Source organism: Notothenia coriiceps, unplaced genomic scaffold (assembly GCF_000735185.1).
Source record: "Notothenia coriiceps isolate Sejong01 unplaced genomic scaffold, NC01 NC01_scaffold00036514, whole genome shotgun sequence".
Classification (NCBI taxonomy): Eukaryota; Metazoa; Chordata; class Actinopteri; order Perciformes; family Nototheniidae; genus Notothenia; species Notothenia coriiceps.
Genome location: NW_011369215.1, coordinates 325,924 through 342,972, shown reverse-complemented (window position 1 = coordinate 342,972; position 17,049 = coordinate 325,924). Strand labels below are relative to the sequence as shown.

The following is a 17,049-nucleotide window of genomic DNA, read 5'->3' as shown; positions in this document are numbered from 1 at the left end:
TATTTACTAGCGAAGTGGGCCGGTCGAGATGCCCGGGCTGATTTCTTTAGTCCCAGTCCCTGGTCTCAGCCCTGTTTCCAAAGTGCTGATTCTCTGTCTGCGACTTTAGATGAAAATAAGGAGCCCCTCCCCACGCCCCTCTGAGAGATATTTAAAAAGAACTCAATGGTGCTCTAGGAGGAGATTCAGGTGATAAGGTGGGGGGGTGTTACCTTGGTTGGTGATTGGCTAATGGTTACACAAGCCAAAAAAATCGTTATGACATCATAAAGTGGCCAAAATCTGATCAGCTCATTTTCAGACAGGTTTTTATAGAAATGGATCAGGACAAAAAGAGAGAGAATCTTTGTTCCTGAAACTTTCAGAATGTCTTTACACAGAGGGGACACATGTTGATGAAGAAGAGACATGAAGAAGTGGATTTGGCATAATAGGTGACCTTTAAGTCACGGCAGATCTCCCTTTCCTTTTTATGCCACCTTCACTAAGGCTGAACATGAGGAAGCAGAGATTCTAGAGAAAGTAGACAAGCAGATCTCCTCCACAGAGAGATAAAGACTCCCCCTTTGGCTACACACATCTTCAGAAATCTGGCCCAGATCTGGCCATGATTAAGTATCAGCTTTCAGCCGGTGGTGAGAGTCCCCGCTGCTTCCTGGTGAGATGATGATAAAGCTGTTTGCTCTGAAGAAGTGTTTGTATCTGTGGGCTGTGTACATTCCTCTGCTTCATAAGTGACGCTTCTCTGCTGGATTTCAACACACAGAGAGACACATTTGATCCTTGATGAGATAAAGATGAAAACCCTGCTGGAGCCTTGTTTTATTAACCATCTGTAGCTGAGTTCCTTCCCCCGTTTTTATTCTAAATGAATCTCTGTTTAGCTTGTTTTTATATAACCAACTGTCTTGCTGCTGTTTCATTGAACTGCTGGAAGCTTACTTAACATTTCTCTCTCTGCAGGCCAGCTGTGAGAGACTCTGCATGGACCAGCATGTGTGTGAAGCTTTAACTATGTTGGTCTGGTCCTTAGCAAAAGCAGAATCATCTTTGTAACTGTATACGCATATTATAAGAACATTAAATAGCTTGTTACAAGGAAACCATCTTCTTCTTATCCCTCTGCCATTGGATAAACAACATTTGCCGGTTAAGGGGAAAGCATTATAGGGCTCCCTCGACAGAAACAATGTGATTTTTCCATTGGATTTCAAAATATTACAGAAAAAAAGATCACAATATTTTCAACTGTATTTGTCAGGATTTTGGTGTTGTCCTTGTGCCTTTGAAAGCCCTCCCCAGCTGTGTCTTGTTTGTGCGATTACTCTTTTGTGTACTGTATATGGCCTGTCGTCCATTGTGTTCTTTGTCACTTTTTTGTTAATTTTTCCACGATATGGTTCGTTCTGTTGCAGTTCCTCGTTTCCTGTCCCCGCTCATTCTGGATTGTCCTTGTATAAAGTATAAGCCTCTCGCCCATGATAACATGCACATTTATTTTTGCATTGTGATACTGTACAACTAGTGGGTAGCAGAAAGAAAATAGTTCCTACATTGAAATCGTCTCTGTAAGCTCTGTGATTTCTGGTGTAACCTGGTCATGATTTCTGTAAAGACACATTGCTGTTGAGTTTTTCAAATGCATTTTTCGGCTGCTTTGAGAACGAAAAGCCCAGTGCCATAAAGTTCAATTTTTATGGAGAGAAGGCATAAATCTCAATATGTACACTTGGCATCTCACACCAGACTATCTAGATTGATACATGGCACTACAGGCTAGAAGAACTATAACTAGTTTTGAATTTGGAGTGTGTTTAACATGCATGTGGGGGGATGTGGCTTAAATGGAGCCATCTGGTGCTGTAAATGTGCATTTTAGGTTTTGTGCAGGATGACGCCATGCAGTGACATGTGTCTGCCATGTTCAATTAGAGATCATTGACAGCGCACACATAAATTAGCCTTTGAAATTCAACCTCTCAGTTTGCAGCGCCGCAGACTGGTTACATAGTGGTGTGCAGAGGGGTTTTATTTGAAAACATTTTTTTTAAATGGGTATCTCAGTGTGCTAACAGGATACTTCTATCGTTAATTGTTTAACCCTGAAGTCAAGCGTCAAGTGGAAAAACACATCTGAAAGTGTTAGGAAAATAGTTAGGTAGTTAAGTCACATACAAGGATATGGTTCAACTCACACACATGAGGTATGCTGCTCAAAGAAGCAGGGAGTAACATATAGTCCAAAGTGAGGAGGTAACAAACAAAGTCGTAAATCGGTTTGGCGTCAGCAGGTGTCTGGACATCTCTGGAGATACACAGTGCAAGGTCATACAAAGTGACATGTCTATCAGAAAGCAACTTGTATTTTTTTTTAACAGAAAGTCTAATATACTCATTTCTTTTTTCAAACTAGAGGAATGAGAAAATACATGTGGAGATATAAAGACAAATAACAAAATATAAGAAGTATTTTTGTTTATTTCCATATTTCTTTATATATTTGCGTTGACATTAAAGCATAATTTCTTATATCTTTCTTTTATGTATTTTTCAATTTTTCTTTAAATTATATATCTGGGAATCGAGGAAAAAAAACGTTTTCCAATCTTCTTTATTTTTTATTTCCTACCTATTCAGGGTTAAAAAAAGATCTTGTTATTTAGACTTTTTTAATTTGATTTTTAAATGTTACAGTATGTCCACTGTAGAGGACGTCAGGACCATTTTAGTTTGAAAAGACAGCCAAAATGAACAGATAGACTATGTAACGTATTATGGGTGATATTAATACAATAATATATTCACCTTTATTTAAAACATAAATAAGTAATTGATCTGAACATTGCTGTTTATTTGGTCACTAAAAAAATAGTTTTTTGGTGAATCGTTCCAGATCTTCAAAGACTTTGTAGTCAATGTAGTGGAAAAGTACCTCATTGACTCCAGCCCTGCTGACGGCTGGTAGGGTCATCTTGACTAGTTGTATGATGTCGTCTCCTTGACCATGCTCTAGAACAGGAAGCTTGCATTCCTGGAGGCGAGATTTTCTTCATTTTTCATGGGCTCCCACTTTAAAATAAAAACACACAATAAGACATAATGCGGTACTCTTTGGGCCGCACAGAAGCGCGACATGCCCTTTTTTTTTGCCGCTCGCTCCCCTATCTGCTTTTCTGGCGGTTCTGCGTATCTGTGGCGCTCAAGGAGCCCTCACTGCCATTCTCCCTTCTTCTTGACCCTCTTCTAATCCCAGGCTTGTGAAATCCTCATCTCGTCTCATCATCTGGAGAGGCTCCAAATCTGGAATCTTCCCTGAACTATCTGGTACAGGAATGCTCTGCTTCAGCTTTCCGTCTCCTGAAACAATATTGGAGTCATAAGTCCATGGAAGATGGTCCTGACGTCCTACTAGGATGGACATTTTATAAAAGAGCTGCCTTATTTTCAAAACTTGAATTACTTTAATGGCTTTCAGAACTAATTATATAGTTCCTCAAGTTAAGATCCTCACAACAAAAACAAGACATGATGATTTTCATGGTAACAATTACAACTTATTCAACATAATATTGATTCTCCTCCTGCTTCCATAACATTTTGTTTGGTATGCGCAGCCATGTGGGATGAAAAGAAAGAGGAACTTCCAGCAATGCAGATTTTAACCAATGACATTATCTTTGAAAGACCAGGAGTTCCTCTGTACAACAACAGCAGAGACTGATAGAATGACCTCAAAAGGCAGCTAAAAGAGATGCATGCTTCAAACAAAAATGTCCACTACAGTGGACATTGTCAAATGGCCTGAGCGTCCAGAGGGTTACATGTAGTTCATTTGTAATCCCTTTATTTTTGTCTTATTCTTTCTCCCTTATTGTTTTTTCGGCCCCGGTCAATTTTTCATAATTTATTATTCTTCACTGATGAATGAATGGTACGTAACAACACGCCTTTATAACAAAATGATCATTTTTGCCATGCGAAAAACAGAAAAACCGCTACTTGGCTGTCCTTTCAAATCGTGAAATCATTCTTTAGTTTGGAAATCCATGATTTTAATTATTGAAGTCGTCTGCACTGTTCGAGTTCCTGCTGGATAGCCATATTTGCCACAGTTGTAGTATCCATGAGAGTCTGGATTCCAACCATTAGATCTGCATCTGTGTGTGTGTGCGTTGTTGAGGCTGACTGCGGGGAAGACACAGAGTCAGAATGAGTGGATTGTGTTGGAACCTTTTTTTATGGATTTTGAATAAATCTGGACAGAAGAGCACTTGGGGGGTGCAATCAGCAGCCTCAGCCATTCAGTGAAGATGATGTTCAGTCCTCTGATAAGAACTGAGGAGGAGCCCTCTGAAAACTGCAGCAAACAGCGATCTGAAGCAGCAAAAGGCTTGCTGATGATCAAAAATTATGGAGATATTGATCAGACAGACGTGGGGGTGGGTGGATGTAAGAAGATGAATTTGGTGGAACGATGTTGGTATTCACTCTTTGAAAGATTTAACATCGCTTTTACCTAAATGATCCACAATAAAACTAAAACTTTACATATGGTGAGATTGAATCCGCTGGGTACGTTCATTCTTTAGTTGCCATTTCACTTCCAATCAGTAATGTTAGTCTTTCTGACTGATGAGCTTCAGGTAATTAATGCCTTTTTTCCAGGCTGGATAACAAAAGATTATACCTTATGGAGAAATGTTAGTATCCCTTTCCAGTGGCGTTTTATAATTTCAAAGTGTGTGGGCACAAACAACTAGATGGTATTAGCTCTGGTGCTTTTTTAAACACGTAAAACAAATAGCTGTAGTCTATCCATGGGTTCCGATAGAGAGGGGGGGGGGGGGGGGGTATAATGAAAACACAGACATTACCAAAGCTGAAGTAGATGGTCAACTTCATTCATTTTCTTTCCGCTTTACTGATTTTAATCGCTACACACTGCTCTCTCTCGTCTCCTCTTCACAACACTTTTCGTGGCACACGTACTTACAGCCAATCAGCTCTGAACTATGAGATGACGTTTTGGTGGGGTTGCCACTTTGCCCCACTGGTGATAATTTTTTTGCCGCACACATTGAATAGAAAAAGACTCTGAGCATGTGCAGTTTTTACAGCATTCACTTTGACAGCAGAGAGAGGGGCTTGCCTCACTTCGCTCAACACGGCTCAATAGGCACACTGTGGACTCTAATTGGAAGAACACAGAGCAATGTACAGACGAATCAGACGACTAAACATGTTCTTAAAATATATTTTAACATATCTATTTTTTGCATATTTTTGGAATTATTATTTTCATTACTTTCTGCTGACACTACGTGGGGCTGTGCCTGTACCTGCCCCTAATGACAAGTCGCCACTGATCCTTTCTGGAACATGTTTAAAGATCTCTCTGTGATACACACCTTTCTGTTTTCTCTCTCCACTGACCTGCCATCCTTGAAACGTCCACTAGATGTCCTCTAACCCTAACACTCCAGGCACCTGACCCCCCCCCCCTCACCTGTACAGTACACCTGTTTACACTTTCCTCATCACACCTGCAGTTTATCACTTTTCAGAAAATAACTGGATGTACTATTAATACAAAACTACTCCTGTCTCTAATGGAGTGTAAGAATGCAATAACACTAAAGTACACTGTATTGCTGCTATTTTGTTAAAGTGTATTGATTTTCAATTTGAGCCAATCACCATAAAACAAATGAGTGTAGACATATATCTGCAAAATATAATTATTATACATTATTATTAGTATTCATTATAATAACATACTACATATTATTATTGTATTTTGTTTATTTGTTGTCTTTTTAAATGTAGACTTATACATGCAAATGATGATATTATGTAAATAATAATAAAACTAAGAATAATGTATTTAGGCTACTGTTCATACAAGTATTATTCATAGTATTGATGTCCTTATTATCAGTATTATTATTGTTTTTGTTTTGTTGCTGTTATTATTATGATTGTTATTATTATTAGCCTACCTACATCCATCCATGCATTTTATTATTATACATAACATATTTATTGGCTATATGTTATTAGTTCATGCGGATAGTGAAGGGTTAACATAGTTCTAAGACGCAGCCTATACTGAAGGAGGGAATCAAAATCCTGCTCAGTGTAGTAACACTAACAGAAACGGTTACCGGGGCCGCTCGTTACCGTCCACTTTAAGAAATGGATTTCAGCTTGAGGGGAGTGAACCGAAGCCCGAACGGCCCCCGCGGCGCGTGGTTGTAGGACGAGATCAAAAGGCGCGTGGTGTGCGCCTCGAACGCCTCCGTTTACTTCAGTTGTGAGCAGCGCGTGCTGCTTATCGGTCGGTGGTGTCTGCTCGAGCGGCCGTCTTTTCTGCTCTCTGTGACTGTGTAGGAGCGCTCGTGTGTGTATGTGTAGTTTGCGCGTGGACAGGCAGAATCAAAGACGAAGCAGGCCAGCGCGAGGTTGCAAGAAAAGGCAAGCAGGATCGAGGCAGCCCGCGAGCGCTCAGCTAGCAACGGTTACGGTACACTGCGAGAAATGGTCACTTATACACCGGGAGTCCTTCTGCTGCTAACATGTCTCCAGCACTGCATGAACGTCCACGGTAAGTCGAGTCCTCGGTGGGTTTTAAGTGGGGTTTTGTTGGGAATAAGGCGCACTGTATCCTGTGAGGTTAGCTAACATTACCGAGCTGAACACCTGTCTTGAAGAAATGACCGTGCTACACCTTGGGCTAGTACACCTTGCTGCTTATTCTTACCAAATAAACCATTTTAAATTATGTTAATTTGGGGTCAAAACAATGTATTTTCTGCTTGCTGTGTGCTTTAAATGTACTTAAAGGGGATGTGTTCTTCCTCCAATTAGTTCTTCATTAGCTTAGAGTGTGTTATTGCAAGTGTGTATGGAATCTGGGGGAAATACGCATCCCGTGTGGTTAGCTAACATTACCGAGCTTTAGCTACACCTGTCTTGGCTTCTGCTTGAAGGATTTACCGTGCTACACCTTGGGCTAGTCCATATTGTCCTTAGTTAATAGCCTCCTTTTTTTAAATAGCGTAAATGTGGGTCGAACGCGAGTCATTTACGGCTCTTTGTGCTGGAAATGTATAATTCAGTGATGTATTTGCATTTACATCTAGCTTGAGTGTATTGGCTCAATATCTTTGGTAATGAAAGGGGAAGGAGGATGGAGGGGCCCGGGTGGTTTGTGTTGCCTGCTGTACAGCAACTGCTTGTCGCTTCTCATTTAGGGCTAATTAGCCCTGCGGTCAATTAACGTCCCCTTTAACACACGCAGCCCTCACGAATAAACCCCTGCTTCTTGACTATGTTGGCGTCTGTGCGTGTCCTGATTTCTCTTTCACTTCCACTGTGGGATTCTCTTTTACCGTCACCACCCCCAGCGAGATGGATAATTTATTTATTTATTCCTGAAGTGGAATCCGACAGAGAGAGAGAGCGGTGGCAGGGGGAAGAAAGGGGATTACAGTGAATTTTTGAAATAGAGCGATAAAACGACAAGAGAAGAAGCAGCTGAGTGCATGGAGGCTGAGGAGTGACTGGCCAATTATCGAACACAGGTGATTTCAATCAGGGTCTAATTATGAGCAGAGGTGCCACGCTTAAGTTGTCATTACATACTGGTGGAAATTGTACAGCATTAGTTGAAACTACTGATAGCACATACCATACGTTTTGATGTTTATAAATGTTTTCAGGAAATGGGAGTTTGAGTTTCTCTTTGTCGTTTATTTGTATGTCTTTGGATTTTAGACCATTGGTTGTAGAACAAGAACATTCAGTTCACAGGCTTTATGGCATACTGTATGCACAATAGCTATAGTTTTGGCAATCTTAAGTCTCCTCTAACAGTGCAACATATGCTTAAGACATCAAACAAATAAAAATGGTGCACGAGAAAAGAAATGGTGCAAGTGACCATGGAGCAACTAAATGCATAAATAAGTAAACCATATACATGTAAAGTAGAATAAGAATAAATAACAATGTAACATTTTAAATACAGTGGAATAAAATAAAAGTAATGTTGAATATAAATAAACATGTAGAATGTAAACAGATGGATGTATTCTAAACAACAAGGCAAGCAACTTAAAGAAACTTGGGTTGTGACCATGTGAGATTTTATTTGTTACCAAGGCTTTTTTAAATGATGAAACCTTTGTGTGATAATCTAGAGCAGATGTTTTTATTTTATTTATCAGTTAACTAAAGCTATTAGAAATTGTTGATTTTGAATTGCCTGACTTGACTGCAAAATGAACCAGTTATTTCAGCAATGATTAACATACTTGGACACTTTTTGCTTAGTGAAAAATACATGGTTTGTCTTTACAGTAAATTGAATAGGCGTTTATTTGGCAAATATTATCATGACTGTGTTACCTGTTACTCCTTTGTCATTTGCTCCCACCATATGGGTTGCTATTAAGATGGGCGTAATCTAATGAGTTTGTTATAACTGTAACTAATTTAATTGGTTGTTCAGTGACTCAGTATCTGAGTTGTTGGACATACATTTTCAAGTATGTGATGTAGTATGACAGTCCTGGGTCAGGACTAAAGTAATTGCTGATATTGTAAAAGGCTTTTTCTGGCCCGAGGTACATAGAATACATTGCATACATGACGTAATTGTATTAATGCGGTGTCTAATCACTTAAGCAGTAATTTGCACGCATTGGCTAAATTATAAAACAGCTCATAAATGCAGAGCTTTGTTTGGCTGCTTTTATCTGGCACAGGTTTCAGTCTCAACAAAGCTCTATACCTAACATGGAAAATGGCCTTTTTGAAAGAAATGGAATCAAAACTAGTGCATGTAATGTGCACACACTCACTGTAGCGTTGTCACAACACATATTTCTCATTTTCAGCAGCAGACACACATGCACTTGCCTACAGATTGAGAATGTGGGCCTATTTGAACAATACGTAAGGCTTATGAGATAGCGACCAGCACGGCAGCAGCAGCTGCTTCACTGGCCTGATTTAAAATGGATGTTATTTTTCCTCCACAGTTACTGATACCATGCTAGACCCAGATCCTCAGCTTTATGAGGGGGGTGGGGGTGCGCTTGTTTCTTGAAGTGGGCGGAGTGGTGGACAGAGGGAGGAGGGGGAGTAGACTGCAACCATTTTTGTTACTGGGGAAAATTGCATTACCATGACCTCCAGTGTGACAGCGTTTATACAGCGCACAATGATCTACTATTTTGGGAGGTAGACGGCTCGTTGCAGCTCCACGCCTGTTGAGTCTGTTATCCCACAATAATCACCTTGGGAAATAATATGCCTTTAAGCCCTCGCCTTCAGTTAATAGCTGTATCAAGATAATTGGCTCTTCAAGTTAAAATACACCTTTTTGTTCATATAAATATATATTTTATTTTATTATTTCGCATTTTTTAACCGATGTTTATTCGGTGTATATATATTTGATTATATTCTAAAATAAATGGAATGGGTTGTCACAAACCCAATCCTCCTCCGGTGTAAAGTATTTAGATGTTATCAACACAGTGACTTGGGTGGTGTACTTTGTTCTACTTTCAGGAAACAATTAATCTTATTTCAAGATTCTTTGATTGTCTTTTGGGTCAAAATGAGAAATATAAAGCAGTTTTGGGAAAATTAAAATCACAATGGGGGTAAAAAGTGTTATCACAACACTTCTTCTGAGAGTAGGGTTTGCTGTTTGAACAACTGGAGAAAAGCCAAACATGTATTAAAAACCTTTTTTTCCTTCATTAATAGAAACTTACTCTACGGTATAGCCAAGGGAGAAATATTGCTTCTTTCTGGCTCTCTCAAATCTAAGGTTATTTGTTCTTTGTCGTCATGAACTATTCTTGCAGTGATGTATGCAAAAGGACAACAGATTAGGCACACACAGAATATCAAGGGGATTGAAGCGGTTGTGTTTTTTCATGCATTTGCAAGACAAAGTGGGGAAAGCGTTGAATCCTTTTTGTAATGTGGTAGCGTTGTACAGTTCAGACTTTAAATGTCAGCTGAAATGGAGTCTGACGCTGCGGGGGAAAGGGAGCATACTCTTGTACAGGTTGATATACTTCAGGCTCCTATTGAAGTCTGTTATTGTACTGATTGGATCAAAGTGCAGGGTGTGCAGTTTCCCAGACAGCAAGTCAATGCTTCTGTAGAGACACCAGGATCGTAACCCCAGAGAATACAACCTTACAGAAACTAAACACAGTGGTGTAGCACCCTATTTTAACACGGGACCTATCATATTGAATTGACTCTGCAGTAAACCCTTTTGCAAAGTGTGCAGGTTATATCTGGATGTATTTTCGGTACAGGGTGTCCCCAAGGAGGATATTGGTTAGCGGAAGTGATGGGTGCTCTCAAAGTGCCGATGTTGCATTCACATTAATTGGTAATGCAGGAGAGTCTTGAATTGGTTGTGATTTGCAATCTACATTATGAATGTAACTTTGGCACAGTTATTCAGAGTGAATGTTAAATGTGATGGATAATACCGCCTAATGACTTTCAAGCGGTTGATGTTCAATCAACCGCTTGATTCGTTTTGTAAAACCAATGGTGGCCATGATTTGAATCTGTACTCAAGGAGCTTAATCTTGTATACACATTGGCTTTTTCGGAAATGTCAGTAACCTAACATTCAAGTCATTTTAAATCTACACCTTTGTTTTTTTTAGTTTGGCGATTATCAGTAAACTCTGCTTATTCCACTAGTTTAAAAAACATCATTTTAACTGTTTGTCAATATTCTAAGAATCCTATACATCTGTCTGTTGACAAGCCATTTCAAAACAGCTGGATTTCAGAGAAGAATCAGCGATTAGACCTTTATCAGTTTGCAGTTTAAGGAAAACCTTTCCATGTTTGAGAAATGTATAAAGAGATCATCGCATATAGCAATACTTTCTAAGTGAAGTATTGAAAGATGGCGTTGAAGGCCTGGTCAGATTTCTTGTTAATTTATATTTTGATCAGGATTAAATCCAAACTTTTACAAGCTGACTGTCTCATCTGAAACCCTGCTGGTCCTGTGTTATGATACTGATGTAGTTGAGCTGGTGGTTTGTTTTTGATCAACACAGGACTCAGCAGTTACTGCGCCTGAGGCTCTGATGGTTCATGCTCTGCCTCCGTCAGCATTACATGTTTGTCAGCAGCAGAGAGCACTAGGTCAGGCTGATGATGAGTCAGGACTGTTTCTGTTGACCGTTTCCCTCAGGACTGTTGTGTTTACCTCTGACTTTTCTAATATGTTTCAGGGTTATTATGCTTATGCATCACGACTGGAGTCAGTGGTTTCAAAGTGAAATGAAGTCAATACTGCAGAAGGTCCCAGCAATGTTACTGGGTGATTTGATTATGGATTTAACGGTCATTTGAAGAATACAGGCACACTATGATGTCACACAGATCCATGTTTAAATTGTTCTCAGTGTGTCTGGAAAGTCTAAATCTCTGTACAATACTAAAAAGGTGCTGGACAAGGCGCAGCAAACTCTAACAGTGGGATACTCTGCTCAACAGCTTGCAAAACTGTACTTAAATTCACTAATGTATCATTGGCATTTCTTTTTTAAAATGTCAGTGAAATCTTTCATTCAACCCACTGCAGGCAGAAAAATAAGTTATTTTTGACTCATTTTTCCGTTTCCTCTTTTCCCAGGAAATGTCTTGGTCTAGTCAGATTTTCAGTTTTTTTGTCTTATTTATGAAACCTTGTGAAATATGTTAGTTTTCCAAGGAAGTCTTCTAGTTTGAGCAATCTGTATTTGTGCTTGTTTCATAACCGGGTAGATCAGTGAACTATGGCTGCTGACACTTAATCACACACAAAACTGACATGTGAGATGCTTATTGCCCTTCCCTCTAAAATGTGTTTTCCAATCACCAAGTCTTTCTGTAGGTCAGTGGTTATTTGTTTGCTCACGGTGTTTTGAATAGGCTGTGATCCAATGCTTTGGGGTTATTGTGGATGAAAGGTCAGCGATTCTCTATATTATAACAGGACATTGGTGCAAGTACAGCTGGTGTAGTCATGGTTGAATGGAAGTCTGCAGGCTGTTGGCTGCATATTGACCTCCTTCCTTGCTTTGTATATTTTGGACTCGTATCCACCAACCAAAAAGGAGTTGATAACCGTTAAACAGATTCCTTCAAAGTCATGTTTTATGTACTAAACGCAGGTTTCGGAGGCTTATTATATTCTGATGAGATTTTCAAATCCTGTGGTGAATGCCTGCAATCCCTTAGAGCGGAAAAGTGTCTTTCATTTAGCAAACAGCATTCAAGTTTTTACAGAGAGACTTTATGAAGAATAGTTGACCTTGCAATGGTTCAGCGACGCATCTGCATGTGCTCCTATCATCACAGTGCTCCACTAACCCAGCTAAGACACGTAGCCACAATTAAAGCAGTCGTCAAGGTGACACAGATTTATTTCAAGCCCTATAGTCGTCAATACCTCAAAAGTCTTCCTACTTGTGTTTATTTGTTTTAAAGGCAATCTGCTTCCCATAAGAGACATGTCCTTCAGAGCAGCTCTTCTCTGTGAGCATGGCATCAGATGGTACCGGCTTTTATGGATGACTCGATAGTGATAGCATAGCACCTCATTGGGAGATGATAAGAGTTTATTTTAAAACGCTTGCGCCGAAGCTGGCTTGCAGGTGATTGGCATGCACATTTCATGAATGAAGACTAATGGTTTCTAGCCCTAATGAGACAACAAGGTAGCTCTCTATTAGCTGCATTGATTTTATTAATTTATGTAATCATCATCCAGTCTCCTTGCATTCTTTTCAAAACAACTGATCTCAAGCCTTTTGAATCAAGGCCTATAACTCCAGTGGTAAACAATCCTCTGGTTATTATAACTCAGATTTCCCTTCAGTGTGTCTAACTGACTCGCTGTGTAGTCTTTGACTCCATAGTTCCTGTTATATGCCTAAATCAATTGGGAGTCTGAAGTGCAATGTAAGAAACGCTATTAAAGAGTTGATGTATTAATCCCACATTAGTATCTTATCAGTTATTGGTTCAAAAACTTCCCATTGAAACTGTTAGAGCCCAAACAAACAGTGTCTCGTTTTGTCCGAACTATAGTTACAAGTCATTAAGACAACTGCAGTAAAGACGAGAGAGGCTGGAGCAAACTTTTTCATGCTTGCTTGAAAATAACTTATTTTAAAACGATTTAAGATTCTGTCAGTTGATTAAATGATGAGTGAAGTTTCAGTTCTTCTCGGTGTGTGTATGCGAGTGGCTTCTCTCAGCGGGACCAACATTTTATTTGTATTCCCTCTCGACCTATATATGTTTGATCTACAGTGCTGAATGCATCTGACAGTTTCTTTACTTCACTTGTAAGCTTCTGACTCTGGGAAGTTACTGTCGGACTCATTTCATTAAATCATTCAGGCATATCGGATTACGTGGTTTTGGATAATGGAGAAAAGTCATACTGGGTTCTTTTTTTTTCTCAACGTCAGTTTTTTGCAAATCTGATGTCCTTCATACGACGGCTGAACAGATGTTACCCAGTTGACATTTTCAGGTCACCAAGGTTTAGTTCTTATTTATAAAATATTGATGGCACTTCATATTCAGTTTAAAATGTAAACAGTGGGATGTAAGATCAGATGTCAAGAGTGTGTTTCAAGTGCTCAAACGCGTTAGATTTAAAGATGTGTTTTCTCTCATGTTCATGTTTACAGGGATGTATTCTGAGGACTACACTGCTTTAGATCAGAGTCATGACTTCACAAAAAGAGCTTGAGCATGTCACTCCAATCCCTTCATTATTGTTGTGGTGTAGAAGAGTTACAGTTGTCCAATTGCAAAGTCAGTCAAGAGTCCAAAAGAACTCTCAAAGTCCAGCATGAAGCTATCTCCACAGTAATGGCTGACGTCTGCTCTGAGCGAGCACTGTTTAAAACAAATTGTTTTTAAATTGCAGCACCGCAGGGACTCTAGCTTAAACTAATCAAATGATATCTAAACAAACGGTAAATGATGATTAAGAAAGCATTAGGGACTGTAAACACTTTCCTAATTCCCCCTCTGTGTCTCTTCCCCTGCAGGTACTAAGACAGAATGTGAGGCCAGCCAGTTTCAGTGTGGGAACGGTCGCTGCATCCCGTCCGTCTGGCAGTGCGATGGAGACGAGGACTGCACCGACGGCAGTGACGAGAACACCTGTGGTAAGAATCTAAACGCGCTGCATTTCAGCACAAAGTACTACGTCACTAAAACCACTCGGCACGCAAATATGCACAAATCCCACAGGCCATAAGAATGTTGAACACCTGCACTTTTGAAAGAACATACATAACATTCATCTGTTTGCAACCCACATACATATATATATATATTCCAATTACTGTATATTGACTATTCTGCACAGTCTCTATCATATTCTGTTTCTATTATATTATATTTTATTTTATTTACTTGTGCTATTTTTATCTGTGTTATTGTGTTGCGCTGTTGGAGGAGCCTGTGACCTAAGATTTTCATTTTCATAACTACACTATGGCTCTGCACACTTTACAAGAAAAGCCTTGAAACTTGAAATGATAGAAAATCAAACAAAACAACAGATGATTGCAAGGGAATGTTTTTGTGTTCACTTAAAAAATGACAGCAAGTGATTATTTCATTCAGAAACAATCAACCTCAGTGTCTAACGACTCCCAAACCAGCAATTAATTAATCCTGCTAGCAAGTTGTGTGTGTGTCGAATGCCTGATGTATGCTATTCCTCTGAATCAACCTTCATAACTATGAACACATATATTTTTTTTTTCACTGCCCTGGCGATCTCAGGATTTGCAAATGTTGTTACCAATACTAGCCGAACAGGACTGTGCCCTGGCAGTTACCGGTTGACGTAACTAGCTCTCCACGTCCTCCTCCTTTTTGTTGCCATTTCCGATACTCCTGTACCGTATGTGGGCTGGGGTTGTATTGTATTTACACTTTTCAATGTGGTCTTCGAGTGTGGCCGTCTTGATAACAATCCAACTTAACTACATTTGAGCATGATTCCTGCCAAAGTGAACAAAATGTAAAGTTGGAAATGGAGTCTGACTTAAAAGTTCAGATCACAGGAAGCCAGATGAGCCTGTAGTTTCTTTCTTTCTAGTTAATGGAGCACCACAGCGTACACTGTTTACCTCTTCAAGCCCCCTTCCTTTTCCACCAGCTTGTTTTAGCTATGCAATTAACTGTAAGCAGCATTACTGTACATTGTGGTACATGAACAATATTGAAACCTAGGACTCACAATTTAAAATAGACCATGTTTACTTGGGGTTAGTTTTTTTCAGTATGGCTTCCAGTGTTTTACGTCTCGTACATCACTTGCTAGACACTGCATGAGATCTTTAGTCTGCTTCACACATCTCTATTATTATTATTATTATTATTATTATTATACCATACTTGTATCAATACTATAAAATACTAAGACTATATATAAAGAGCCCACAGACTACATAGAGCATAAGGCTCATGTTCTCACTTCTTCACATGTAGATGTCACATGACAATCTAAACCCTTGGCCCCTCCAGACTTCCCAGCATCCCTTGGGACTGAATGACCTGGTGACGGGAAGGTAGCAGATAGAGCAGAGCTAAATATGGATATGACAGAAGTGTGTATTTGTGTTTCTCCAATACATTTCACATTGTTCTCCATTTTCCCTGTCCCTCATCTATCTGGGTCATATTACACTGGGACGAAGGAAAGAACAAGTGCAGAAAATGAGCGAGGAAAAAGGGAGAAAGCAAGGGAAGGGGAGAGAAAAAGAACAGCTGATCGTACTGCAGAGTAATATTGGGAAATGTGTTTCAATAAGCAAAAGACCCCCTTAAATATAAACAAACAGGACTTCCCTCTGGAAAAGACAAGGGATGATTTTTGAACTAAAACAGATGGCGGCGTTCTCTGCCCACAATCTTTTTTTCATCTCTCTCACAGCCACTGACATCGTGTTTCATTTGAGGGTCTGTCTGTTTCTCACTCGGTGGGAGATCAGAGCTGCTTCGACTTCCAACTCGGACAGATATGAGACGTGTGATGTGAATCAAGATGAGAATGCAAAATGAATTCCTAAAACAAGCTTGATAATGAGGCCCGCTGCGGTCGTGGTTCAAATTTGGACTTGGTTGTTTCTTGGGTTCATATTTGTATTCTGGTCAGAGACTGAGGGGAAGCCTCAAGGAGACACTCGAGCCTTGCATGGAGGTGCAGAAACTGGAGGGGTTTAAGACACTTTGGAAGACCCTCAACTCCTCTTGAAAGACTCATTTTTTCTCTCATCCTGAAGGACCATCAGGAATACTTTCAATTTGCATTGAACCCTTTTTTTTTTGCTTGTTATCTTTAGTTTTTTGTGTTACATTGATTAGCAAAAGGCCAACATAACCAGGATAATGGGCTAAATAATTAACCACTTATTTCAAAATTGGCACAAATCTCCATAGAAAAGTTAATGAAATAATTTGAGCTTTGCAGAACTAAGGCGAAACATTTAAAACGTGTCTTTTCACCTGATAAAGGGCTCATGGTAGTGTACTAAATTTCATATTCATGAGGTGTGGATGTATGGCTTTGATCCTTCCCCCTTCTCTTCCTATTATTTCTGTGTTTCTATTTGTTAGATGTGAGAAATGTTATTAAAGAACATGTCTCCCATCTCGGTCTAATAATATATCCATGTATGTTCTTCCTCCAGTCAGAAAGACGTGTGTGGAGGTGGACTTCGTGTGTCGCAACGGCCAATGTGTCCCGAAGCGATGGCACTGCGACGGGGAGCCGGACTGCGAGGACGGGTCCGACGAGAGCGTAGAAATCTGCCGTGAGTACATCACTTAATCTGAACCAAATCTGACTTTATCCCATGTAAGATATTACAGAGAGTTTTTCATAGCTTTGATATTTTTGAGAATTTACTACATTTTCATAACTGCTTTCAAAGACACACCTTGTATTGAGTTTTTTTTAGCAGGCCACAT

The 17,049-nt window shown here is 39.6% G+C and overlaps 1 protein-coding gene across 1 annotated transcript in view; it reads left to right on the top strand.

The window, feature by feature from the left end:
• The first annotated feature begins 6,175 nt into the window (after positions 1–6,175).
• Positions 6,176–17,049, top strand: part of vldlr (very low density lipoprotein receptor) — a 33,162-nt gene continuing 22,288 nt past the window's right edge. Inside the window, exons 1-3 of the mRNA XM_010792659.1 lie at positions 6,176–6,604; positions 14,112–14,231; positions 16,770–16,892. Of these exons, the coding sequence (XP_010790961.1) occupies positions 6,538–6,604; positions 14,112–14,231; positions 16,770–16,892 (310 nt within the window). The 5' untranslated portion in view covers positions 6,176–6,537. The remainder of the gene's footprint in view (positions 6,605–14,111; positions 14,232–16,769; positions 16,893–17,049) is intronic.